This window comes from Oncorhynchus mykiss, chromosome 18, assembly GCF_057628025.1.
Source record: "Oncorhynchus mykiss isolate SJ-2025 chromosome 18, ASM5762802v1, whole genome shotgun sequence".
In the NCBI taxonomy this organism is placed as follows: Eukaryota; Metazoa; Chordata; class Actinopteri; order Salmoniformes; family Salmonidae; genus Oncorhynchus; species Oncorhynchus mykiss.
In genome coordinates this window covers 75961420-75987149 of record NC_143039.1, presented here as the reverse complement: position 1 = coordinate 75987149, position 25730 = coordinate 75961420, and the positions used below count along the sequence as shown (strand labels likewise).

Here is a 25730-nt window from a genome sequence, read left to right as displayed (position 1 = left end):
AAACTTAATTCAAAGTTTATACGTCAACGTATGATCATTGTCTGTGAGATTGTTTCATAAAATATGTGATCCAATAAATGACATCGTGTAAAGCGTTGAAAGTGTACTACCGGTACTCAATTCAACACCTAACGGAGCACTGTTTCACCTGCTGTGGTGGTAGCAGACAGTATGTACTGTAAAATGGCCTATAAATGGTTGCTGGAATGAATAAGAGGCTTTGGATCCAATCTGATTTACTTATTTTTTTAAAATCGTGCCCAATATATCCCATGTTGAAAATCATTATGATATTTTAGCTGAAAATGAAGAAAAAAAAAATATATATTTACAGAAGACCACAAAAATAGTTCATAGGTCATATTAAAATGTTTTATTTCACATTAGAACAATCTTTACGCTTGAAATTATATTACACATGGTATCAAAGAGCATATCAATAACTGAAGACTACAAATCAATCAATCAAATTCATTTATAAAGCCCTTTTACATCAGCCGATGTCACAAAGTGCTGTACAGAAACCCAGCCTAAAAGCCCCAAACAGCAAGCAATGCAGGTGTAGAAGCACGGTGGCTAGGAAAAACTCCCTAGAAAGGCCAGAACCTAGGAAGAAACCTAGAGAGGAACCAGGCTATGTGGGGTGGCCAGTCCTCTTCTGGCTGTGCCGGGTGGAGATTATAACAGAACATGGCCAAGATGTTCAAACGTTCATAGATGACCAGCAGGGTCAGATAATAATAATCACAGTGGTTGTAGAGGGTGCAAAAGGTCAGCACCTCAGGAGTACATGTCAGTTGGCTTTTCATAGCTGATCATTCAGAGTTAGAGACAGTTGTCCCAGTCCACCTGTTCCCAGTCCACCTGTCCCCAGTCCACCTGTCCCCAGTCCAAATAACAGATAAGATGTAATTCTCTAATAATGAATGACTAAACATATCAAAAGTGACTTTGCAAACAACATTTTGGAGTATCAGACTCCTTGAAATGTATATTTTATAGTCTAAACAGTGCATGTGCCTTTGACACAGATATGGCAGAATGGTGTCACAGACATGGCAGAATGGTGTCACAGACATGGCAAAATGGTGTCACAGACATGGCAGAATGGTGTCAAGGACAAGACAGAATGGTGTCAAGGACAAGACAGAATGGTGTCAAGGACGTGGCAGAATGATGTCACAGACATGGCAGAATGGTGTCAAGGACATTACAGAATGGTGTCACAGACATGACAGAATGGTGTCAAGGATGTGACAGAATGATGTCACAGATATGACAGAATGGTGTCAAGGACGTGACAGAATGATGTCACAGATATGACAGAATGGTGTCAAGGACAATACAGAATGGTCTCACAGATATGACAGAATGGTTTCACAGATATGACAGAATGGTTTCACAGATATGACAGAATGGTTTCACAGATATGACAGAATGGTCTCACGGATATGACAGAATAGTTTCACAGATATGACAGAATGGTTTCATAGATATGACAGAATGGTCTCACGGATATGACAGAATGGTTTCACAGATATGACAGAATGGTTTCACAGATATGACAGAATGGTTTCACAGATATGACAGAATGGTTTCACAGATATGCCAGAATGGTCTCACGGATATGACAGAATGGTTTCACAGATATGACAGAATGGTTTCATAGATATGACAGAATGGTATCACGGATATGACAGAATGGTTTCACAGATATGACAGAATGGTTTCACAGATATGACAGAATGGTTTCACAGATATGACAGAATGGTCTCACGGATATGACAGAATGGTATGTAGTGACAAACTTTCCGTAGGCTTTCTATTATCTTTTGTTCCAGACCAGTACTAACACACAACTGATCAACTAATCATCAACGCCTTGATTAGATGCATCTGATCATGTATTAGTCCTGGGCTTGAACAAAAACCTGCAAAACCAGAAATAAAGATAACAGTCTTAGGAGATAACCACACTGTAACCCCAGTGCAGGGCTCTCTGTCTTAGTCACTCCACCATCCCCACCAACCATCTTCATCTTCTCCAGTTCAGACCACTTTCAGACCACACACCTTTCCCTATCAGGGATATGGTAGCTGGCATTGTGAACGGGGAGGGACCTCTCCCTGACAGCACGGGACCCTCCACCACCGATACACTCCCCTGCACCTCTTCCCCAGGAGGATTCACACAAAGCTAATCACCAGCATGAAGACTGTGAACACTCGCTTCTTTGTTGGCCTGGGGAACAAAAAGATCCATAGAATAATTTTTCTCTAGAACGTGAAATGAATCAATACAGTAGCTTGCGAAAGTATTCACCCCCCTTGGCATTTTTCCTAGTTTGTTGCCTTACAACCTGGAATTAAAATTGATTTTGTGGGGGGTTTGTATCGTTTGATTTACACAACATGCCTACCACGTTGAAGATGCAAAATATGTATTATTGTAAAAAACAAAACAAGAAACAAGACAAAAAAACTGAAAATGTGAGCGTACATAACTATTCACCCCCTCAAAGCCAATAGTTTGTAGATCCACCTTTTGCAGCAATTACAGCTGCAAGTCTCTTGGGGTATGTCTCTATAAGGTTGGCACATCTAGCCACTGGGATTTTTGCTCATCCTTCAAGGCAAATCCGCTCCAACTCCTTCAAGTAGGATGGGTTCCGCTGGTGTACAGCAATCTAAGTCATACCACAGATTCTCAATTGGATTGAGGTTTGGGCTTTGACTAGGCCATTCCAAGACATGTATATGTTTCCCCTTAAACCACTTGAGTGTTGCTTTAGCAGTATGCTTAGGGTCATTGCCCTGCTCGAAGGTGAACCTCTGTCCCAGTCTCAAATCTCTGGAAGACTGAAATTGGTCTCCCTCAAGAATTTCCCTGTATTTATCGCCATCCATCATTCCTTAAATTCTGACCAGCTTCCCACTCCTTGCCGATGAAAAATATCCCCACAGCATGATGCTGCCACCACCATGCTTCACTGTGGGGATGGTGTTCTCAGGGTGATGAGAGGTGTTGGGTTTGCGCCAGACATAGTGTTTTCCTTGATGGTCAAAAGGCAACATTTTAGTCTAATCTGACCAGAGTACCTTCTTCCATATGTTTGGGGAGTCTCCCACATGCCTTTTGGTGAACACCAAACGTGTTTGCCTATTTTTTTCTTTAAGCAATGGCTTTTTTCTGGCCACTCTTCCGTAAAGCTCTGTGGAGTGTACGGCTTAAAGTGGTCCTATGGACAGATACTCCAATCTCCGTTGTGGAGCTTTGCAGCTTCTTCATGATTATCTTTGGTGTCTTTGTGGCCTCTCTGATTAATTCCCTCCTTGCCTGATCCGTGAGTTTTGGTGGGCGGCCCTCTCTTGGCAGGTTTGTTGTGGTGCCATATTCTTTCCATTTTTTTAATAATGGATTTAATGGTGCTCCGCTCCATGGGATTTTCAAAGTTTCAGACATTTTTTTTTATAACCCAACCCTGATCTGTACTTCACCACAACTTTGTCCCTGACCTGTTTGGAGAACTCCTTGGTCTTCATGGTGTCGTTTGCTTGGTGGTGCCCCTTGCTTAGTGGTGTTGCAGACTCTGGGGCCTTTCAGAACAGCTGTATATATACTGAGATCATGTGCCACGTCAAGTCTGCATGTGTTCAATCTAACTAATTATGTGACTCCTGAAGGTAATTGGTTGCACCAGATCTTATTTAGGGGCTTCAAAGCAAAGGGAGTGAATACATAATCACACACCACTTGTATGAATTTTGTACTTGTTATTTTTTTAAATAAGTTTTTTAAAATTTTATTTCACTTCACCAATTTGGACTATTTTGTGTATGTCCATTACATGAAATCCAAAAATAAAACTCTATTTAAATTACAGGTTGAAATGCAACAGAAAAAAAAGCGTCAAGGGTGGATGGATACTTTTGCAAGGCAATGTATTCTTGTAACAACAATGCATTGTAATGTACACATATTAGCGACAAAGTAATGCACTGATCGATACCAATGTCATGCTGGCTTTGTTATACTTAGGCCTCAAGAGTTTTTCCTAGTACGGTTGGTCAGGGAAAACGTAGGAGCAATGATCAGGTCAAAATGTTGTGCTCTGTTTTTAGTAATAGCCCTACCTGGTAGTCCAACTCACTGGGACAGGGGTCAACTGGGACAGGGTTCACTGGGTTAGGGGTCACTGGGATAGGGGTCACTGGGACAGGGGTCACTGGGCACTTCACCACCAGCGGGAAGAAGGTCGCCTTGTAGATGTAAAACAACAGGAAAATGAACACGACGTCCTCCGCCATCTTGAATAACAGACTAAAGAAGTAGGTCCACCGTGCTTCTTCCCTGTATTGTCATAGAAAGACGGGTGCATCCCTCGCCGTACTTCAGATGTTGTTTCCGCTCCCTCTCGTCCCTGTAGAACAGGACGACCAGGAGTGAGTGATAGGTGACAAATATTAATGGGAGACAGGGAGGAAGTGGTCATAACAGACATTGTGCGCGGATTTCAGTCAAAAGTATTTCTGTTCTTCAACCCCACACCTTTTCAGCAGCCACAACGAAGACCATGAGTCTGAAGATGAAGACCATGGAGAGACAGATACGACTCGAACACTGTGGAATACATATTGACCCCGCTAAGCTGGCCCTGAAAAAAGGCCCAGGTCATAGTGGAGGTGAAAGTTGTAGAATCTGTTATAAAAAGTTGTAGAATTTAAGTTCTGCCTCGACAGGCCTCCTGGCCTGAGGTAGCAGTCGTAGTGGCAGTTATAAAGCAGCAGCAGTAGTAGTAGTAGTAGTAGTAGTAGTAGTAGTAGTAGTAGAAGTAGTAGTAGTAGTAATAGTATTATTATTATTAGTAGTAATAGTAGTAGTAGTAATAGTAGTAGTAGTAGTAGTAGTAGTAGTAGTAATAGCAGTAGTAGTAGTAGTAGTAGTAGTAGTGGTAGTGGTAGTAGTAGTAGTAGAAGTAGTATTAGTAATAGTAGGCCTGCCTTTCTTCAGTTCAAGCCTCCAAAAGAACTGACAACTGGAACTAAGCCTCTTGACACACGTGTTGTCAAAGTTGTAACTCTTGACACAACTGCCTCTAATTGCCTGTGGACTTCTACCCTTGGTTGAAAATCCTCAAGTCAGGAAAAGTGTATCTTTAAATAAAACTTACTCATATGTGCCACCTAGCTCGAGGGAGTATTGCATACCCATACTGAGTGGACTAGCTAGGTAAACATACTTGCAACATCCTCAGTTTAGTGTTTGAGTAGATTAGGTGAGTGGCTGATAACAATTTATGATGCCCCAATCATAACCAAGTGGAATGTGGGGAGTTACCGCATACGACTGGGGAAAATCTAGTTGAACAGTCCTCCAACTGGTAATTACTAGCGGGAAACTAATCTATAATCCTGAACTCCCACTTCTCCCACCTTTGGTGATCGCGTGCCCACTGGAGCCGCTTCTTCTTGATTTTAGCTGATAGGAATGGAACCCGGTGTGGTCGTCTGCTGCAACAGCCCATCCGTGACGAGGTTCCGAGATGCCGTTTTGCACTGGCAAATACTGCGCCTTTATTTGCCTAGGATGTGGCCCGCCTTTTAGCTTAACCTATTCTTGCCATTCTGCTTCCACCTCTAATCAACAAGCTGCTGTCGCCCACAAGACTGCCGCTGACTGGATGTTTTTGCTTGTTTTTCTCCACACTGGTTGACGGACATTGCTGCACGCTGATATATTTCAGCAGAGAATCACTTTGACTTAAAGATTTAGCCTCTTTTCTTATTAGTTGAAGATTAGTTTTTGTCTCTTAGACATGGTTGCAAATCTCTACAGCTTCATTTTTTAGCTTAAATGATTTCCACTTGTAGCTAGCTAACGTTAACAAGCTAGGTTAGGCCTTAATCATTTTCATCACACAAACATTAAAAAAAAAAAACAATACAATAGTTTAATTGGCAGATTACGTTGATAATCCTGTGTGAAAACACACATCACCATAGATACCAAGGTTAGTGGGAGTGAACTTTGGGAGAAGCGAGAATGAGTTGGAGGTGGGAACTGCAGCAATGGCTATGAGCTGGCGGCTTCAGGGGCGCCGGAGGACGGCAGCCAATTTCCAAAACGTTGCCCCAAATTCAAGGTTTAGGTGACGACCTAATCTTGTTTAATGGGAGGGCCAGCCCTGGCTGCTACTGGGATGTGGGACAGCAGGGTCGCCTAGGCGTTAGAGACAGGTAGCCTAGTGGTTACTAGGCTACCTGCTCTAACCACTGGGCTACTAGTAACCTAAAGGTTGCAAGTTCAAATCCCTGAGCTGACAAGGTACAAATCTGCCTTTCTGTCCCTGAACAAGGCAGTTAACCCACTTCTCCTAGGCCATCATTGAAAATAAGAATTTGTTCCTAACTGACTTGCCTAGTTAAATGAAGGTAAAAATAAATCTATGATAATTTGGTTGCTCTAAATTATTTTGACCAGCAGGTGTCAACTGTGTTGGTCAAAGCCTAGAGTAGTGAACCTATTTTCGACACAATAGACTGGAAAACCTCAACGCTTGAGGAAGCTTTATTTCTCCACCACTAAATGTGGACTAATACAAAATGCACTGAGACCAGGTTCACAATATCAACTTTTTTTCCCCCAGCACTGAATGTCTTAATAATAAATGAATAACATTTTTCATTTTTACCTCCCAGATGAATAACTTCCTAGTTATATCATTCCGGGGCAGTGTGGTTGGGGTTAGAGGTCAGAAACTGAGACCGACTCCCTGTTTAGCGATTCGGTTTTTCTCCGCTGCAGCATCCCGGGACAATGTGACCCTGCACGGATCACCTTCATTAGCTCGTCGGAAACCATTACGAAGTTTGATCGGTCCACGACGTGCACGGTTGAGTGACCGTCAGCTGGTGTAGCTTGCCACAGCAGCGGGAGGTAAGGAAGAGAGAGGGGGAGAAGGCTACGGGTTAGCATTAACTAGCTACCGGTATCTGCATTAGTTAGAATGCTATGATCTCACATCCTCAATCGATCATTTTGGTGCAAGGTTCTCTGGTTTTTATGCCCTTACAGTAGATAGCTTGCTAGTTAGTCCGTGCTAGCTTCTGCTGCAAGATGCATGTAATGAACTAGCTATTATCCAACGTAGCGAAAGTTAGCTAGTGGGAGCTACTTTTAGTAGCTTATTAATGAATGCATCCGTGTTATAGTATGGGTAGTTGCAAGCTAGTGTCAACACATTTTAATAAAGCTAGAACGCTAATCATTAGCTAGCACGATACGCTAGCTAACCGTGCCTGACTGCAGCACGCCTGTGGAAGTGATTTGACAAGTCTCATTTGGCAGATGGCTAACATATTTAGCAACAGGGCCATATTTACAAACGTATAGATGCCAGTATTCCCTCCCAATACCGTACCATGTAATCTGCCTGCCTTTCTCTCTCGCTCTCCGGCAGCTCCATCGAGCCATGCGACAGTGGTGCCTCCCGGCTGCGGTACCGCGACCCGAACCGATGCCCACAGGGCGCCTCTCTCCCCCGCTATCAGGTAGGCAAAGGCAGGGCAGACAGGCACTGTACATGCCATGGGTCAATCACGCGTTGTTTTGCAGTCAGTGCACAGATTCAATGAATGTACCCAAATGTAAAATTATCTCGCGAAAGTTTGTCATTTTTTGTTCCACGAGAGATTAATGTACAGTAGCCTACATATACCATTCAACATCATGGCATTAAATATATATATATATATTTTTTAGCCCAAGTTACGTTTGGTGTTTTTCTCATGCTCCAGACACCTTTTGTAAGTGAACTTGACAACAAAGTCCTGCGTATACAGTATTTCAATGTAATATTTTTTATATGTTAGAGACCTATGGGAAGTGTGTGTGTGGACAAGTCATGTCTGTTTTAACCCGTTAGATGTGAGGATGGAGTGTTGTGAGGTGGAGCCACGCTATACCATCGAGCAGATCGACCTCCTTCAGCGTCTCCGTCTCTCGGGGATGACCAAGCCACAGATCATCCAGGCCTTGGAGTCCCTAGAGCGGCTAGAACCCGACCATCGCCCCCCGTACTGCAACGACACCCACGCCGCCAACCCCACAACCAACACTACCCCTACCACAGCCTCCGCCCCGGCCCCCTCCTCCTCTTCCTCCTCCTCTTCTTCCTCCCTCTCCTTGGCATCCGCCACAACGCAGACCCCTGGGCTAGACGGCGCCTCACTGTCGCCTAGCAACAGCTATGAGGCCTCTCCCCCACCGCTGTACACACATGGGGTTGGAGTTCAGAAGTCGTTTAGCTATGACATCATGGCAGAGGAGGACTGGGATCTGGAGGAGAAGGTGGAGGAGTACATGAGGTGAGGAGAGAGTGTGAGGGCTGGAAGGGACAGTAGACTGTGACGTGGAGGAGTACACGAGGGAGGGACAGTAGACTGATGTGGAGAAGGTGGAGTACATGAGGAAGGGACAGTAGACTGTGATGTGGAGAAGGTGGAGTACACGAGGGAGGGACAGTAGACTGTGACGTGGAGAAGGTGGAGTACATGAGGAAGGGACAGTAGACTGTGATGTGGAGAAGGTGGAGTACATGAGGGAGGGACAGTAGACTGTGACGTGGAGGAGTACATGAAGGATGGAGGGACAGTAGACTGACTTGGAGAAGGTGCAGGGAGTGAGGTAGTAGGGAACCCTGAAGAGAAAGTAGAGGATGAGGAGGGGTATTTGAGGTGAAGGTGAGGGGAGGTAGTAGTGAAGAGAAAGTAGAGGAGGTGAAGGTGAGGGGAGGTAGTAGGGAACCCTGAAGAGAAAGTAGAGGATGAGGAGGGCTATTTGAGGTGAAGGTAAGAAATGGCAGAGAATCTAGCTCTGGGAGAGGAAACTCATCAGATAACAACAGCCAGTCTCTGGTGATGCTGGCTTATTCTCCTACTGTTAGACTGACTCATTTAGGTCAGGTGTGTAGGGAGGGATGGATAAAAAGATGATTGCAGCCAGGCTTACATACAGGTCCTAAAGAAGGCAGTAGGCTTTATGACAGTCTCTGGCAGTATAGCTTCTTGTGCAAGTTTGTAGACTTTCCAGAAACCACAGTCGAATCAATGCAGAGAGAAATAAAATAGAGAATGAGCAGAGAGAAAGAAAATAGAGAATGAGCAGAGAGAAAGAAAATAGAGAATGAGTAGAGAAGTAGAACACGGAACACGTAATAATAGATGCATATAATTGGCAATGATTACTTGGTTATATACAAGGGGTCCCGCGGGCACGAAGTCTATATACAAGGGGTCCCGGCGGTGCCTAGACTATATACAAGGGGTCCCGGCGGTGCCTAGTCTATATACAAGGGGTCCCGGCGGTGCCTAGTCTATATACAAGGGGTGCCGGCGGTGCCTAGTCTATATACAAGGGGTCCCGGCGGTGCTTAGTCTATATACAAGGGGACCCGGCGGTGCCTAGACTATATACAAGGGGTCCCGGCGGTGCCTAGACTATATACAAGGGGTCCCGGCGGTGCCTAGTCTATATACAAGGGGTCCCGGCGGTGCCTAGTCTATATACAAGGGGTGCCGGCGGTGCCTAGTCTATATACAAGGGGTCCCGGCGGTGCTTAGTCTATATACAAGGGGACCCGGCGGTGCCTAGTCTATATACAAGGGGTCCCGGCGGTGCCTAGACTATATACAAGGGGTCCCGGCGGTGCCTAGACTATATACAAGGGGTCCCGGCGGTGCCTAGTCTATATACAAGGGGTCCCGGGGGCACGAAGTGTATTTGCAAGGGGTCCCGGCGGTGCCTAGACTATATACAAGGGGTCCCGGGGGCACGAAGTGTATTTGCAAGGGGTCCCGGCGGTGCCTAGACTATATACAAGGGGTCCCGGCGGTGCCTAGTCTATATACAAGGGGTCCCGGGGGCACGAAGTGTATTTGCAAGGGGTCCCGGCGGTGCCTAGACTATATACAAGGGGTCCCGGCGGTGCCTAGTCTATATACAAGGGGTCCCGGGGGCACGAAGTGTATTTGCAAGGGGTCCCGGCGGTGCCTAGACTATATACAAGGGGTCCCGGCGGTGCCTAGTCTATATACAAGGGGCCCCGGCGGTGCCTAGTCTATATACAATGGGTCCCGGCGGTGCCTAGTCTATATACAAGGGGTCCCGGCGGTGCCTAGACTATATACAAGGGGTCCCGGCGGTGCCTAGACTATATACAAGGGGTCCCGGCGGTGCCTAGACTATATACAAGGGGTCCCGGCGGTGCCTAGTCTATATACAAGGGGCCCCGGCGGTGCCTAGACTATATACAAGGGGTCCCGGCGGTGCCTAGTCTATATACAAGGGGCCCCGGCGGTGCCTAGACTATATACAAGGGGTCCCGGCGGTGCCTAGTCTATATACAAGGGGTCCCGGCGGTGCCTAGACTATATACAAGGGGTCCCGGCGGTGCCTAGTCTATATACAAGGGGCCCCGGCGGTGCCTAGACTATATACAAGGGGTCCCGGCGGTGCCTAGACTATATACAAGGGGTCCCGGCGGTGCCTAGTCTATATACAAGGGGCCCCGGCGGTGCCTAGACAATATACAAGGGGCCCCGGCGGTGCCTAGACTATATACAAGGGGCCCCGGCGGTGCCTAGTCTATATACAAGGGGTCCCGGCGGTGCCTAGTCTATATACAAGGGGTCCCGGCGGTGCCTAGTCTATATACAAGGGGTCCCGGCGGTGCCTAGACTATATACAAGGGGTGCCGGCGGTGCCTAGTCTATATACAAGGGGCCCCGGCGGTGCTTAGTCTATATACAAGGGGTCCCGGTGGTGCCTAGTCTATATACAAGGGGCCCCGGCGGTGCCTAGACTATATACAAGGGGTCCCGGCGTTGCCTAGTCTATATACAAGGTGTGCCGGGTTGCTCTGATTGTGTGTGTATAGGTTACATTATGGATAACCAGTCAACTAGTGGTGGATCTGGAGTCATGTAAGCTAGGCCTATGGCTTCCTCTCCTCGTTTCTGGCTCTCCTTCATCAGCTTATCTGAAAACATAGGGGAGGCAGAAAACACATGGTGTAGAATGTACACTATTTGTTTGGTTCCACCAGTGTATCCACATTACTGCAGATGGAGAATCTATTGAGTTGTACGGAAGTAGTGATGTCAGTTACTCTATCCACTGCTCACACCACAAACAGGAAGTGTGTTGTCTGTTCTTACTCTATGGTGTCTATTGTTGTTGTTGCCGGAGGGACGGTAACTGTTGTTGTAGGGACAGGAAGTGTGTTGTCTGTTCTTACTCTGTGGTGCCTGTTGTGTTCTTCTAGGAGGGACAGTAACCTGGTGAAGGAGGAGATTAAAACCTTCCTCAACAACCGCAGGATCTCCCAGGCCATCGTGGGACAGGTGACAGGTAAAGCAGTCATATATATATATATATATATATATATATATATATATATATATATATATATATATATATATATATATATATATATTTAGTGAACCTGTGTCGTCTGTTTTTTAGTGTGCGCTGTTTACATTGTTTTGTATGAATATTAGTGTCTTTCCTTCTAGGATATGTTTTTATAATGCTCTCATTTGGCTTGTAAGTAAGCATTTCACTGTAAGGTCTACTACACCTGTTGTATTCAGCATTTCACTGTAAGGTCTACTACACCTGTTGTAATTCAGCATTTCACTGTAAGGTCTACTACACCTGTTGTATTCAGCATTTCACTGTAAGGTCTACTACACCTGTTGTATTCGGCACATGTGACAAATAAGATTAGATTTGTTACTACTTGCGCTCCTTCTCTTCATCTATTTCTCCTCTCCTCCCATAATCTCCTACCTTCCTCTGCTTCTTATTTACCTTCCTCCTCCTCACTCCTCTCCCTAGGTATCACATTTTATTGATCACATACACTTATTTACAGATGTTATTGCAGGTGTGGTGAAATCTGTCCGTTCCTTCTCCTCACCCTAGGTATCAGAGTTAGCACCCAATTTCTATCAATCATCCTTGATTGATCGCTACAACTTGATTGGAGTCCACCTGTGGCCAATTGTTTTGGACATGATTTAGAAAGGAACACACCTGTCTGAATAAGGTCCCACAGTTGACAGTGAAGTACAAGGAACTGTCCGTCGATCTCTGAGAGAATTGTGATCAGACATACATCTGGGGATTAAACAACGTCGATAGTGTTGAGCGTTTTATTCCAAGACAACCAAACAATTTCTAGAGCACGGTGGTCTCCGTTATTGGGAAATTTAAAAAATATGGGACTTCCCTAGAGCTGTCCGTCTGACCAAACTGAGCAGCCGAGCAAGAAGGACCTTGGTCAGAGAGGTGACCAAGAACCCAGCGACCACCCTGACAGAACTACAGAGTTCGTTGGCTGAGATGGGAGAACCTGCCAGAAGGTCAACCGTCTCTACAGTACTTCACCAATCTGGGCTTTATGGGGGAGTGGCTAAACAGAAGCCACTCCTGAGGAAAAAATGTCTTGAGTTTGCAAAAAGACAAGAGCATGAGGCAAAATATTATGTGGTCTGATGACAACATTTTTGCCTGAATGCAAAGTGCTATGTCTGGGAACCAGGCACAGCTCATCCCCTATCTTAACACCACCCCTACCATGAAGCATGGTGGTGGCAGCGTCATGCTATGGGGATGTTTTTCAACGGCAGGGACTGGGACACTTTTTTTCTTTTCTTTTTTTTTTAAGGATAGATAGAACAACGAGTGGAACCAAATACAGGCAAATCCACGACGAGAACCTGCTTCAGAGTGCAAACAACCTTAGACGATGGGGAGACGATTGAAGTTCCAACAGTACAATGACCCCAATCTAAAACAAGAATGCTGGAATGTCTTCAGAACGAGAATGTGAAAGTCCTTGAGTGGGCCTGCCAAAGCCCAGATTTGAATCCCATCGAAACATTTCTAAAACAATGTTTTCACTTTATTTATTCGGGTATTGTATGTAGATGGGTGAGATTTAATATATATATATATATATATATATATATATATATATATATATATTTATTATTATTTTTATTTATTTTTTGAATTCAGGTTGTAACACAGCAAACTGTGGCTTAAGTCCAGGGGTAAGAATACTTTCTGAAGGCTCTGTATACAGAGCATTGTGAACGTTTTCAGACCTCTTGATTCGTTCCACATTTAGTTGGGTTACAGCCTGACTCTAAAATGGATTAAATTGTTTTTGTCCCCTCAACAATCTACACACAATACCCGATAATGACAAAGCAAAAAAACAGGTTTTCAGAAATGTTTGCACATTTTTATTACAGAAACTGAAATGACAGTTACATAAGTATTCAGACCCTTTACTCAGTACTTTGTTGAAGCACCTTTGGCAGTGATTACAGCCTCTAGTCTTCTTGGGTATGACGCTGCAAGCTTGGCGCACCTCTATTTGGGGAGTTTCTCCCATTCTTCTCTGCAGATCCTCTCATGCTCTGACAGGTTGGACGGGGAGCGTTGCTATTTTCAGGCCTCCAGAGATGTTCGGTCGGGTTCAAGTCCGGGCCACTCGAGGACATTCAGAGACTTGTCCTGAAGCCATTCCTGCGTTGTCTTGGCCGTGTGCTTAGGGTCGTTGTCCTGTTGGAAGGTAAACCTTCTCCCCAGTCTGAGGTCCTGAGCGCTCTGGAGCAGGATTTCAGAGTGGTGTAAAGAACTTCAATACAAATACTTTGAAAGTACTACTTAAGTAATTTTTTGAGGGGTATCTGTACTTCACTATCCCTGGTCATCCCTACTGCCTCTGATCTGGCGGACTCACTAAACACATGCTTCGTTTTAAACGATGTCTGAATGTTGGAGAGTGCCCCTGGTTATCTGGGAAATAAAAAAAAAACAATAATAATTTTAAATTATTATTTTTTACTTTTGCTACTTAAGTACCAGTCAAACGTTTGGACACCTACTAATTCATCGAGGCAAAGGGTGCTTTGAAGAATCTCAAATATAACATGTATTTTGTTTTAACACTTTTTTTGGTTATTACATGACTCCATATTGTGTTATTTCATAGTTTTGATGTCTTCACTATTATTCCACAATTTAGAAAATAGTAAAAAATATTGAAAAAACCCTGGAATGAGTAGGTGCGTCCAAATTTTTGACTGGTAATGTATATTTAAAACCAAATAGTTTTATACTTTTACTCAAGTATTGTGTGTAGATTGAGGGGGGGTGACTTAATCCATTTTAGAATAAAGCTGTAACAAAATGTGGAAAAGGTCAAGGGGTCTGAATACTTTCCGAATGCACTGTATAGCCCCTCCCTAGGTATCAGTCAGAGCTAGCTATCACTCCTCTCTTCTCTCTAGGTATTAGTCAGAGCTATCTCTCCTCTCTTCTCTCTAGGTATTAGTCCGAGCTATCTCTTCTCCCTAGGTATCAGTCAGAGCTATCTCTCCTCTCTTCTCCCTAGGTATCAGTCAGAGCTATATCTCTCAGTGGTTGCTGCAGCAGGGCTTGGAGATGAGTGACTCCAAACGCAGAGCCTTCTACCGCTGGTACCTGCTTGAGAGAAACAACCCAGGTAAGAACCAGTGTAGGAGGCGGCTAAGGGGAGGGAGCGGTTCATGTCGACTCCATTCTGTTAGCTGGACTGCTGCTTGTTATTGTCACCTTTCCCCTATGTCCGTCCTATGTCCCGTACTCCTAATCCTGCATTGTGAATCCACACACACACACCTTTTCTGGTTCTAGAGGTCTGGAGAGTTCAGTGAAGTACAGAGAACTATGTCTGAGAGAACGTATACAGTAGGATAAAAACACACGCCACATTTATACTTGGTCTGTAACTGTAAACAATAGTCAAAACAGCATTTAAATGACTGTCAAGTTTCCTTGTCGCACAGACATGGAGTGTCTGCAACTGTCGCAATGTCCGTTGTCGTGGTTCCCCGCGCTGCCATGGCAACTATACCAAATCCTCCTGGGACAAGATGCAGGACTTCTAAAAAAAAAAAAAAAAATTATCAGAATTATCTGCTTTTATTTGGTGACACTAAGTTATTCAATGTCAACTTGCCATTACCTTGGAAATAATTATGTTGTTTTGTTTATTTTCCTGTAGTAATGATTTTACAAAGTAGCTCAGGTTAAGATGTTGTCCGCTATACTCTGGTCATTATTTGAACTGGCTAGCTAGCTAGTTAGTTAGCTAGCTAGTTAGCTAGTTAGTTAGCTAGCTAGTTAGCTAGTTAGTTAGCTAGTTAGTTAGTTAGCTAGCTAGTTAGTTAGCTAGTTAGCTAGTTAGTTAGCTAGTTAGCTAGTTAGTTAGCTAGTTAGTTAGCTAGTTAGTTAGCTAGCTAGTTAGCTACAGCGCTTTCAGAAAGTATTCTTCCCCCCTAGACTTATTCCACATGGTTGTTGTTACAGACAGAATTCAAAATGGATTAAATATGTTTTTTTTTTTTCTCTCACCCATCTACACACATGCCTGGACTGCGCAGAAATGCAAATGCTTTCCGTTTGAGTTATGTTAGGTTTTATTTTCATCTTAATAATGACAAAGTGAAAACATGTTTTTTTTTTTTTTTTTATTGATTAAAAATAAAACACTATTGTACTGCAGCGCCAGCTGTGCCATCAGAGTCCCTGGGTTCGCGCCCAGGCTCTGTCGTAACCGGCCGCGACCGGGAGGTCCGTGGGGCGACGCACAATTGGCTTAGCGTCGCCCGGGTTAGGGAGGGCTTGGTCGGTAGGGGTGTCCTTGTCTCATCGCGCACCAGCGACTCCAACCAAGGTGGCCAGGTGCACGGTGTTTCCTCCGGCGCATTGGTGCGGCTGGCTTCCGGGTTGGATGCGCGCTGTGTTAAGAAGCAGTGCGGCTTGGTTGGGTTGTGTATCGGAGGACGCATGACTTTCAACCTTCGTCTCTCCCGAGCCCGTATGGGAGTTGTAGCGATGAGACAACATAGTAGCTACTACAACAATTGGATACTATGAAATTGGGGAGAAAAAGGGGTAAAATTAAAAAAAATAAAACACTATTATACTGTTTCTTGATCAGATAAGTGTTCAACACTTTCAGTCAATACATGTTAGAATCACCATTGGCAGTGTTTACAGCTGTTGGTCATTCTGGGTCAGTTTCTAAGAGCTGTTGGTCCTTCTGGGTCAGTTTCTAAGAGGTGTTGGTCATTCTGGGTCAGTTTCTAAGAGGTGTTGGTCATTCTGGGTCAGTTTCTAAGAGCTGTTGGTCATTCTGGGTCAGTTTCTAAGAGCTGTTGGTCATTCTGGGTCAGTTTCTAAGCGCTGTTGGTCATTCTGGGTCAGTTTATAAGAGCTTTCCACACCTGGATTGTGCAACATTTGCCCATTTGTATTATTTTCTAAATTCTTCAAACTCTGTTAAATTGGTTGTTGATCATTGCTAGACAACCATTTTCAGGTCTTGCCGTAGATTTTCAAGTAGATTTGAGTCAGAACTGTAATTCGGCCACTCAGGAACATTCACGGTCTTCTTGGAAAGCAACTCCAGTGTTGATTTGGCTTTGTGTTTTAGGTTATTGTCCTGCTGAAAGGTGAATGAATCTCCCAGAGTCTGATGGAAAGCAGACTGAACCAGGTTTTCCTCCAGGATTTTGTCTGTGCTTTGCTCCATTCCGTTAGATATTTTTTTATCCTGAAAAACTCTCCAATCCTTAATGAGGCTACTAGGCTACCCTGGTGCGGCAGGGTAGCCTAGTGGTTAGAGCGTTGGACCAGGGAAGGTTGCAAGTTCAAACCCCCAAATCTGTCGTTCTGTCCCTGAACAGGCAGTTAACCCACTGTTCCTAGGCCGTCATTGAAAATAAGAATTTGTTCTTAACTGACTTGCCTGGTTAAATAAAGGTAAAATAAAAATAAAATTACAAACGTAACACTTTGTATTCAGGCCAAGAATTTTGCCAAATGTTTTGCTGCATTACTTGTTTTTTTTATTTAACCTTTATTTAACCTTTATTTAACTAGGTCATTTAGGAGCAAATTCTTATTTACAATGACGGCCTACCAAAAGGCCTCCTGCAGGGACGGGGCCTGGGATTAAAATAAATACAATATAAATAGGACAAAACACACATCACAACGAGAGAGACAACACAGCACTACATAGAGAATTTAGTGCCTTGTTGCGAACAGGATGCATGTTTTGGAATCTTTTTATTTTTTTATGTACAGGCCTCCTCCTTTTATTCTGTCAATATTAGGTCAGGATTGTTTAGTAACTAAAATGTTGATCCACCCGTTAAACTGTTTATGAAGTCACCATTGGCCTAATGCTGAAATCCCTGAGTGGTTTCCTTCCTCTCCGGCAACTGAGTTAGGAAGGACGCCTGTATCTTTGTAGTGACTCAGTGTATTGATACACCATCCAAAATATAATGAATAACTTCACCATAATATAAGGGGTATTCAATGTCTGCTTTTTATATTTTTGCTCATCTGCCAATCGGTGCCCTTTTTTGCGAGGCATTGGAAAACCTCCCTGGTCTTTGTGGTTGAATCTGGGTTTGAAATTCACTGCTCGACTGAGGAACCTTACAGATAATGAGGTAGTCATTCAAAACTCATGTTAAACACTTATTGCACACGGAGTGAGTCCGTGCAACTTATGCGACTTGTTAAGCACTTTTTTTTTTAAATTCTGAACTTTAGGCTTGCCATTACAATACATTTCAGCTTTTAATTTTTAATTAATTTGTAAACATTTTAAAAACATAATTCCACTTTGACATAGTGGCGTATTGTGTGTAGGCCAGTGACAATATCTCAATTTAATCCATGTTAAATTCAGGCTGTAACACAACAAAATGTGGCTAAGGTCAAGGGGCATAAATACTTTTCTGAAGGCACTGTAGCTAACTAGCTAGCAACGAACCAAAACATTGTTTATAAAATTGGAACGTCACAATCCATCTAAACCCAGGCCACAGGAACGTCACAATCCATCTAAACCCAGGCCACAGGAACGTCACAATCCATCTAAACCCAGGCTACAGGAATGTCACGATCTGTCCATCTAAACCCAGGCCACAGGAACGTCACAATCCGTCCATCTAAACCCAGGCCACAGGAACGTCACGATCCGTCCATCTAAACCCAGGCCACAGGAACGTCACGATCCCTCCATCTAAACCCAGGCCACAGGAACGTCACGATCCGTCCATCTAAACCCAGGCTACAGGAACGTCACGATCCGTCCATCTAAACCCAGGCTACAGGAACGTCACGATCCATCTAAACCCAGGCTACAGGAACGTCACGATCCGTCCATCTAAACCCAGGCTACAGGAACGTTGTGACCTCATAAGATGTCAACAATAAACATCCACACAGACCAATGTATAGATGCACTAGAAGTGTTCTGAAAATGAAACTGTTTGCTCAATTCTACATCAGCAAAGACATTAGCCTAAATATTACAATGTTTAATCTGTCACTTTAGTGATTCTCTCCTATGTCACATGAGCAAAATGCATGAACAATCTACCTACCCCTGCCTTCTTCATGCCATCCCCCTGTCCTCCTCCCTTATTCCCCAAAGCTTTGCTGATGCTGCTTCTGTGTGGTTCTCAGTCCTGATCCTGGAGAGGTAGAATTCCGGTGCTGGTTTTCATTCCTACATGGCTAACAGGCTAACCATAATAACCCCATCTAATACTAACAATGATGCTAATTCAGGATCCTAATGCTAACGTGTTGCCTTTCTCTATGCCTTTCTACCTGGTGGGCACTTCATTACTAAACTTTTGGACCTGTCTGCTGTTTACCTATTCAGAACAGTAATCTCAACGTTTCTCTTGTTAACTTAACACATTGTGGCCACAAAAATGATTGGATGAAGTCCGTAAGATTAAATTATAAATTGATATTGATAGACATGCAAACAGGTGATCTAATTTTGATTGACTGTAGGACTTCTGTTAACTCTAGGCCTAAATCTTAAACCAATATTGCCCAAACTCTGTATGCCTACTTAGATACGTCTGTGGCCTGACCTGACCACTGGTTTGGTTTTGTCCTTAATGAAGGGCTGAGATGGAGTGAAAGCCAGCACGGCCCGGCGGGTCTGGGCCCAGGGCTCGGTGGTCTCGGCCAGGGGCTCTGTGGTCTCGGCCAGGGGTTGGGCCAGAACCTGGGCCAGAACCTGGGCTCTGGACCCGCCAGGGGAGGGGACAGAGACGTCACAGGGATGGTGGGAAACGCCGCTACGGGCGCCACGGCCGCGGCCACTGCCTCTACCACCTGGGGCAGACAGAGAGAGCTGCTGATGCACCTCCTCCCATGGTACACTGCTGCCGCACAGCAGGCACAGCCAGGTAACGGCCAGGTAACAGCCAGGTAACAGCAAGCCCCCCCCCCCCCGCCCACCCATGCCCATAACAGGCAACCACTCTTACAGGGCTCAACCCTCCCTCCCTCTCTCCTCAGTTCTGTCTGTGGCTGTTCAGGAACGAGGCAGGTGATGTTTTTACTAGTCCAGGTTTTAGCTCCAACTCTGAGTTCCACTACCAAAGAAATGAAATGAAAAAAAAAAAGACACTGCAGCACTCTGTGACCCCTGTCTGTCTGACACATCCTGTCATCACATAGCCTGCATGCCTGTCTGTGTCCACGTTGTGTCCCACTGTCAGTCCGAGGGATGTCATGTATCCTAAAAGTGTATCCTATAAGTCCAAATCCTTATTAAAATACTACAGTCATGTGATTGAACCATCACTTCTTTCTCATAACTAATAGTTACAATGGGTTACTTTCTCTTGATGTTTAAACTTCCTCTCCCACTCCCTCTCACCTCCTTCCCTCACTCTCGCTCACCTTCCTCCTTCTCTAACTCCCTCCCTCCCCCTCTCACCTTCCTGTCTCTCACCTCCCCCTTTTCTCCCTTCTCTTTCTCACCACCTCCCCCTCTCGTCTCCTTCCCTTTCTCTCGTCTCCTTCCTTCCCTTTCTCTCGCCTCCTCCCTTCCCTTTCTCTCGCCTCCTCCCTTCCCTTTGTCTCGCCTCCTCCCTTCCCTTTGTCTCGCCTCCTCCCTTCCCTTTGTCTCGCCTCCTCCCTTCCCTTTGTCTCGCCTCCTCCCTTCCCTTTGTCTCGCCTCCTCCCTTCCCTTTGTCTCGCCTCCTCCCTTCCCTTTGTCTCGCCTCCTCCCCCTCTCATTACGTCCCATGTAGGTGCTACCCTGTCGATGCGCTCCCTGGTGAAGGAGGAGCCTGATTGGAGGACGGGGGTCAGCCCCGGGGAGAGGGGCGGGGTGGCGGGCGGTCCTCTGAGGCTGCGGAGGGGAAGCAGGTTCACCTGGAGGAAGGAGTGCCAGTCAATCATGGAGAGGTGAGCCAATCACAGTGCAGTACTTTCCAGTTGACTAGCCAACTGTCTGCTTATGTAGAAAGAGCGTAATAAATACATTTGATTGATTGATTGATTATCTATGTTGACCCACACCTGGAAGAAAAGCACTCTCAGAGAGAGCGACTGCTATTTAATCAAATAAAGTTGAGTTTGCTAGACAGCTAGTTTGCAGTCTTTCCGGCTTCAGTTTGAAGTGGTTGGGTTAGCTGTGTTGTTGGCTAGCTCCCCTGAACAACAGTGTCCAGCTTCAGTATGAAGTGATTGTGTTAGCCGTGTTGTTGGCTAATTCCTCTGAGCAACAGTGTCCTGACGACAGAACACATATTCTGTGCCAGGTGAAATCACATCTCGTTAGCTCATTTATTATAGATGTATTCAAATAAATGCCACTAGAAAACAGCTTAAACAAATGCAGCTACAGTTGTTATTCTGTCTGCACTGTTCGATGTGACTGAGTTAGCCATAGTTGGTTGGCTAGCTAGCAAGGGATAAGAATGTTGCCAGCCAGTATGTCAATGGAACATTCAGAGCGAACGACTGGGTCGGGTCCATAGATACAGAACAAAAAATGCCTTTTATGACCTATCTGATTTAGAAACTGGACTTCTTTTAATAACGGATTTCTAAGTGATAAAAAGCCAAGTGCGTCCTAAGGACAAGAATTATCTTTTGTCGCAATGTTTCCCGAATGCGGTCGACTCTGCTTCCTGTGATGTTTCTAAGCAGAGGTCACTCTCAGTAATGAGAACACAACAGGCACGTAGACCAGCCACACCGTCACATAGCTCTATGGATTACGCAACGCCACTGCAGTGCTGCTTCTCTTTATGGGCTAGTTTACACTCCCGTCCCGCTGGAAGGGCGATACTGTAGGTTAGTGTGATGGAGGAAGTCGGAGGGGGGTGTAAGTGCTCCTGCTGTTTATTTGTAAGGGGAAGTTATTATTATTCAGACAGGGAAAAGAGGAAGATGGAGGGTTGGATTAAGTGGTGCAATAAATCTTTGTTTATTTAAAATGAGATTTGTTTTTATTTATTGCCTAGAAACGGAGAGTGTAAACAGTGCTGAATGTAATCCACCTAATGTGTTCCATTAATCTACCGTACTACTTCAATGAGAGTGTCTTGATTGGTTAGCAATGCAGTCAGGGATCTTTTTAAGCACTTACATATAAGGTAACCTATTCAAATTGCACATTTAAAAAAATAAAAAAAAATTGCAAGATGTAACATCATAGGAAATAGATGATGTAGTACGCAATTTTCAGGGACCCGTTTTAGCTCGTGAGCACTACTTTCAGAACTACTGGCTGAAACGATACAAAACTACTGGCTGAAACGATACAGAACTCCTGGCTGAAATGATACAGAACTACTGGCTGAAACGATACAAAACTACTGGCTGAAACGATACAGAACTACTGGCTGAAACGATACAGAACTACTGGCTGAAACGATACAAAACTACTGGCTGAAACGATACAAAACTACTGGCTGAAACGATACAGAACTACTGGCTGAAACGATACAAACCTCTGGAGCATCACTTTAATAGCTGTGGGTGAGGCTAATCTGGCTGGATGTTTTCTCCTTCCTTCCTCCATTCAAAGTGATGCTCCAGTAGCTTTGTAGCGTTTCGGCCAGTAGCTTTGTAGCGTTTCGGCCAGTAGCTTTGTAGCGTTTCGACCAGTAGCTTTGTAGCGTTTAGGCCAGTAGTTTTGTAGCGTTTCGGCCAGTAGTAGCTTCTGATTGGTTAATGCCATGGGTGGGAGGTTGTCTAACACTGTTCTTATTGGCTGGTTGTTGTGTCTGTCAGTTTCTTCATGGAGAACCAGTACCCTGATGAAGCGAAGAGAGAGGAGATCGCTAACGCCTGCAACTCAGTCATCCAGAAACCTGGTCAGTTTGTGGTTCAAGCACAGCCCACCCACACACCTGTAACCAATGTCTTTATTCTCAACCCAATTATCATGAGCTCATATCTACCTTTTTTATTATGCTCCTTTTAAACAACTTATTTTAATACAAATTAAGTCCTATGTTCAAAAAGGCTCACCAAATTTCACCTATTCACTTGTCCATCTCTCCTCTGTCACTGTTACCCAGGATGCAAGCTGTCCGAGTTTGAGCGTGTCACAGCTCTGAAAGTGTACAACTGGTTCGCCAACCGCCGGAAGGAGATGAAGAGACGGGCTAATATAGGTGAGAATCTCTGATAACGAAACACCCCCTTTTCCCTAACACCCAGGCACATTCGGTTAGACCTGAAAGCATTGGATAGGTATCGGCACTATGATAAGAGTTCAACGTTAGCCATTGTTAGGCTAGCTGGAATATCTATTTTCAGATGTAGGAGATGTAGCTGCTGGCAGAGGGGCTGCACGTAGCTGCTGGCAGAGGGGCTGCACGTAGCTGCTGGCAGAGGGGCTGCACGTAGCTGCTGGCAGAGGGGCTGCACGTAGCTGCTGGCAGAGGGGCTGCACGTAGCTGCTGGCAGAGGGGCTGCACGTAGCTGCTGGCAGAGGGGCTGCACGTAGCTGCTGGCAGAGGGGCTGCACGTAGCTGCCGGCAGAGGGGCTGCACGTAGCTTGACACTGTAGTGGATAAAGGACAGCATTTCTCTTTCCCTGTTTGTACCCTTTTTGTCTGCTTTCTTTCTCCTCCTCCCTCTCGCCTTCTCCCCGTCAGAGGCAGCCATCTTGGAGAGTCATGGTATCGAGGTTCCAAGCCCGAGCTGTCAATCCAACGGGGAGGAGTTGGAACCACAGGACTTCACAGAGCAAGTGAATCAACGATTCATAGAGCAGGTAAGTCAGTGAATCAACGATTCATAGAGCAGGTGAATCAATGATTCATAGAGCAGGTGAATCAATGATTCATAGAGCAGGTGAATCAATGATTCATAGAGCAGTTGAATCAATGATTCATAGAGCAGGTGAATCAATGATTCATAGAGCAGGTGAATCAATGATTCATAGAGCAGGTGAATCAATGATTCATAGAGCAGGTGAATCAATGATTCATAGAGCAGGTGAATCAATGATTCATAGAGCAGGTGAATCAATGATTCAGGTGAGTCGGTGAATCGACAATTCAGTCAGGGATTTTAATACCAAACCACTTATCATTGAACTTGTACAATAAACTGCAACATGATGGCCAAATTATTTTCTCTATCCACACCAGACATAGAGGTTAAAATACCAAAATCAACTGTGAACCAACTATATTCATTTGGGGACAGGTCAAAACACCATTTGAAACATTCATGGACACTTAGCTAGCTTGCATTACAGCCACCGACTGGACTGGACTGGAGTGTTGACCTCAGTTCATCTTTCAATCACCCACGTGGGTATATGCTCCTAAAAACCAATGAGGAGATGGGAGAGGCGGGACTTGTAGTGGGCGCGTGTGAGCTGTTTGGATGAAATGATTGAGTAACATGTATGTTTACATTTTATTTTGCGGGACACGTAACGCGGACTGTCTGGTCAGCGTGAGACCAATAATATCTCATCTTTTTCCTTTTCCAGGAAGAGATATCTTCCAGGAAGGACCTTGATCTACAAGACACCACCTCATTGGCTGCCGTCGAGGTCCTTCCCCCTCCAAGCCCCACCTCTCAGGTTCTGGAACAGAAAGCTGACGAATCGAAGAGAGAGACAGTGGACGAGGAGTGACCAATGGGAGAGCGTGGATTTGAATATATAACGGCATATTAAAAAACATATATATTAATAATAGATGCTCTGAATGTCTTCAGGGGTTATGACAAGTCAGTGCGTTAATTGTTGGAAAGGGTGCTATAGCTCTCGGTGCCTCTAGTGGTAGGGAGGCCACTGTGTCTATACAGTAATCATGCTTTACAGTAACGTCAATATTTATCTCTATCTCTCCATGTAGTGCATTCCAAGACAGTCTTAAATGAAAGACGACTCCTTATAAAGAACAGGGGTCTAAGTGGTTAAATCCTCTAGAAGCTCAACAGCCTTTTAACATTTTCTTTGCTACTTTACTTTTGAATTATTATTTTTTAAATTTTTTAAAGGTTTTGACGAGTGGTTGCGTAATAATGAACTGGAGTGGGAACTGAATGTTTTGAACCTGCAGGTCAGGTGTGTTTTGATGATGAGGTGAAGACGGGTGTGTTTGGTCGAGGCGAGTTGAACTTTTGGTGTGACGATAAGTGTTTCCGATTTAATATCAGCCTTCTCTGCTAGCTTGAATGTCTTTGACCCGATCTTAGTAAACTTGTTAGACTTTGGGATCAATCAATCAAGTAGTCCGGGTCAGTGTTATTAGGAGTCCAACCCTGAGGGACAAATGGAATCTCAGGTAAACCCAAAGATGGTGGATGATGACGAATCATCACGTTTCTCTCTCTCTAATAAGCTTCGTTCAAAAGGAATGTTTCGTATCATATGTTGACTGTTTCTGCGACGACAACAAAAAGCATCTGTATTCTGTCTTCATTGTAATGTCAGCAAGCCAAACTAACACGGAGTTTCATTTATTACGCTTCCTTATGGTCGTCTTTCCTCAACAAATGTTGATGATCAAAGGAACATTTTATTATGCATAAGTAGCAAAACTAATAGTAATGAGTTACTCATGTCCCTTTTCTCTTATCGACATGAACCACTAGTCCGCCGAACCCATCGAGAAGCTACTCAAAAGTCTAGTCTGGTTTGGGTTTTAAAAAATAAAAAGAGATCTTCTAGGCCACATATTATTAGTATTATTATTATTATTATTATTATTATTATTATTAAAGTTGTTAATCATGACTTGTAAAATGTATCTGTGTTATAAGCAGCACCTTCTTCTAGAATAAGCTCATTATATATGTACTGAGTGACTGAAAGCTGCCTTTCCTGCTCAATTCCTTTTAGTTCAGATAGTTCCAAGAAGAAGAACTTAATGTGCTTTCATGTTCATTGGACATCAGCTGTGTGCTCCTGGTCATTAAAAAAAAATGATTGCTAGCTGATAATGTTACAAGCATGACTATAAATGAACATGAAAGCCTCTGTTTGGGGGGCACTTTATTTCACATATGGATTTTGCAGTTCTCCCCTCGCCCAAGGTCTTACTGGTTGTCATTATACTCACAGGGCTGAATCGGAACTTTTGATACACATACCGAACCCTGTGACCTCTGCCTAAATCATGCATTGAAGTCAATGGGAGAGATATGCCTGAATATGCAAGTACAAGTGCACAAGACCGACCCCAAGTCCAGGGCTCAATTAAAAGTAAAAAGTCCAATTGAGACTTCCCTGGTTAACTGAATAAAAAGTTAGGATTCAGCCCTAAGATCAGGTGTGTCAAACTCATTCCATGGA

The 25730-nt window shown here is 44.5% G+C and overlaps 1 protein-coding gene and 1 long non-coding RNA gene across 5 annotated transcripts; one reads left to right on the top strand and one right to left on the bottom strand.

Moving 5' to 3' along the window:
* Nucleotides 1-354: 354 nt before the first annotated feature.
* Nucleotides 355-7568, bottom strand: LOC110496745 (uncharacterized). 2 transcript variants are annotated; one of them, XR_016488631.1, is made up of 3 exons: nucleotides 7422-7568; nucleotides 4135-4421; nucleotides 355-2242 (listed from the first exon to the last, which is right to left on the bottom strand). It is a non-coding gene; the product is annotated as an uncharacterized LOC110496745 (long non-coding RNA). The 2 variants fall into 2 exon arrangements; XR_016488632.1 differs by lacking the exon at nucleotides 7422-7568 and adding an exon at nucleotides 6693-6814.
* On the top strand, nucleotides 6718-25415 carry LOC110496744 (homeobox-containing protein 1). 3 transcript variants are annotated; one of them, XM_090209423.1, is made up of 11 exons: nucleotides 6723-6937; nucleotides 7461-7551; nucleotides 7926-8367; nucleotides 11325-11410; nucleotides 14472-14582; nucleotides 19066-19353; nucleotides 20206-20362; nucleotides 22199-22281; nucleotides 22489-22584; nucleotides 23071-23189; nucleotides 23919-25415. In XM_090209423.1, exons 2-11 carry the CDS (start codon nucleotides 7473-7475, stop codon nucleotides 24063-24065), a joined length of 1608 nt encoding a protein of 535 aa, XP_090065549.1. In that variant the 5' UTR covers nucleotides 6723-6937; nucleotides 7461-7472; the 3' UTR covers nucleotides 24066-25415. The 3 variants fall into 3 exon arrangements, with proteins under 3 accessions (XP_036809491.2, XP_090065549.1, XP_036809493.2); XM_036953596.2 differs by lacking the exon at nucleotides 14472-14582 and having other exon boundaries at nucleotides 6718-6937; XM_036953598.2 differs by lacking the exon at nucleotides 19066-19353 and having other exon boundaries at nucleotides 6731-6937.
* Nucleotides 25416-25730: the final 315 nt, after the last annotated feature.

Bases quoted from the DNA above. Each gene is read 5' to 3' on its own strand.
- LOC110496744 (XM_090209423.1), top strand. From the start codon at position 7,473: ATGCGACAGTGGTGCCTCCCGGCTGCGGTACCGCGACCCGAACCGATG. The intron at 11,411-14,471 runs GTAAAGCAGTCA...TCTTCTCCCTAG, and splicing joins CATCGTGGGACAGGTGACAG to GTATCAGTCAGAGCTATATC. The intron at 22,585-23,070 runs GTGAGAATCTCT...TCTCCCCGTCAG, and splicing joins GAAGAGACGGGCTAATATAG to AGGCAGCCATCTTGGAGAGT.